At 46.7% G+C, this 1,473-nt stretch overlaps 1 protein-coding gene across 1 annotated transcript; it reads left to right on the top strand.

The window, feature by feature from the left end:
* The first annotated feature begins 279 nt into the window (after positions 1–279).
* LOC109210046 (serine/threonine-protein phosphatase 7 long form homolog) lies at positions 280–1,122 on the top strand. Its single transcript, XM_019373419.1, has 2 exons — positions 280–537; positions 616–1,122. The coding sequence occupies exons 1-2, from the start codon at positions 280–282 to the stop codon at positions 1,120–1,122; spliced, it is 765 nt and encodes a 254-aa protein (XP_019228964.1).
* Positions 1,123–1,473: the final 351 nt, after the last annotated feature.

The raw sequence follows: 1,473 nt of genomic DNA, 5'->3' as shown, positions 1-1,473 counted from the left end.
AGGATAACTTGGTGCTATCGGGCCTGAAATATCGAGGCTGGAACCCATAGATAATTATTCAGTCCAACTGGGGAAACAATTATTTAATTTATTAAACTAACAAAATTCTAAAAATGTTGAAATTGACACACATAATAATTAAGGATAACTTGGTGCTACCGGGCCTCAAATATCGAGCCTGGAACCCATAGATAATTACTCAGTCCAATTATAAAAATAATTATTTAATTCATTAAACTAACACAGACAAATAATTTTGTTTAAATTATAGTAGACGACATGGACTTGCCGTATGCGCATCCTGGACCAGCCGAGGATCAACTATTAGTGCTGCAGGGCGACCATAGGTCCTCATTTGTATGGGAGGGACAGCTATCGGATCAACCTCTCTGCCCCAGGAGACCTGACGACTTGTGGGAGTTCTTGAGGCAGCATCAATTCCATGCCCGCGTAGTCGCGCGCCTACAGGCTACGGGCTTCTTTACGATTTTGCAGATTGGGCGGATACAGCTTGATTGGTCTCTCATCACCGCATTGGTAGAGCGGTGGCGACCGGAGACACACACTTTTCACTTGCCCACTGGAGAGGCCACCATCACGCTTGAGGATGTTCAGGTTTTGTATGGGCTGCGCGTAGATGGACGGGCCGTTGCACTGCCCCAGTACATGAGATCCATGATGCGTGCCCAGTATTTGGATTTGATGGGGCAGTATACTGGTTACAGACCTCAGGGTGACGCTATACAGAGATGGCGCAGTCACGTTTCTTTGTCAGCTATCAGAGACCATATGGCGTTTTTGCACTCAGACATTACCGGCGAGACACAGGATCTCCATATTGAGCGGTACACGAGGTTGGCGCTGCTCCTGCTTTTTGGGGGTGTCTTGTTCCCGAACACTTCCGGAAGTAAAGTGAGTATGCGCTTTCTGCATCATCTGCAGCAGCTAGATGAGTTACCCCTGTACAGCTGGGGTGCTGCTGTTCTAGCATACCTGTACCAGAGTATGTGCCGGGCGAGCATGCTTTGCCAAGTGGATATATGTGGTTTTCTGCCCCTTCTACAGGTCACAACATTTTCGAATACTCTGTTCATTACTCTGAATTCTATATGGTCGAAATGACTCTTAAATTTTACATCAACCTTTTATCTTAGGTTTGGGCCTGGCAGCGGATCATGCCGTTGCAGCCACCTCTGCCACCACTAGAGCCGGGTGAGGCTTATCCGTATTCCGGCACCACCTTCATTTACCCAGGAGGCCACTATTCAGCTATATACGTCATGGTACCGCCGTCATACCCGACTGATGATCGGGAACCCTATTCATGCACTTGGCAAGCGCTACAGACCATACGCCGGGAGGCACGAGGCACTGGTATGTTTTTGTGGCTTATTAATATCTTATAATTGTGATATAGCATTATTTATTAATATTTTAAATGTTTCACAGGCTATTGGGCATCACCTGGTCTAC

Source organism: Nicotiana attenuata, unplaced genomic scaffold (assembly GCF_001879085.1).
Source record: "Nicotiana attenuata strain UT unplaced genomic scaffold, NIATTr2, whole genome shotgun sequence".
Lineage (NCBI taxonomy): Eukaryota > Viridiplantae > Streptophyta > Magnoliopsida > Solanales > Solanaceae > Nicotiana > Nicotiana attenuata.
The sequence above is the reverse complement of the archived record's forward strand: the minus strand, read 5'-3'. Positions and strand labels throughout refer to the sequence as shown.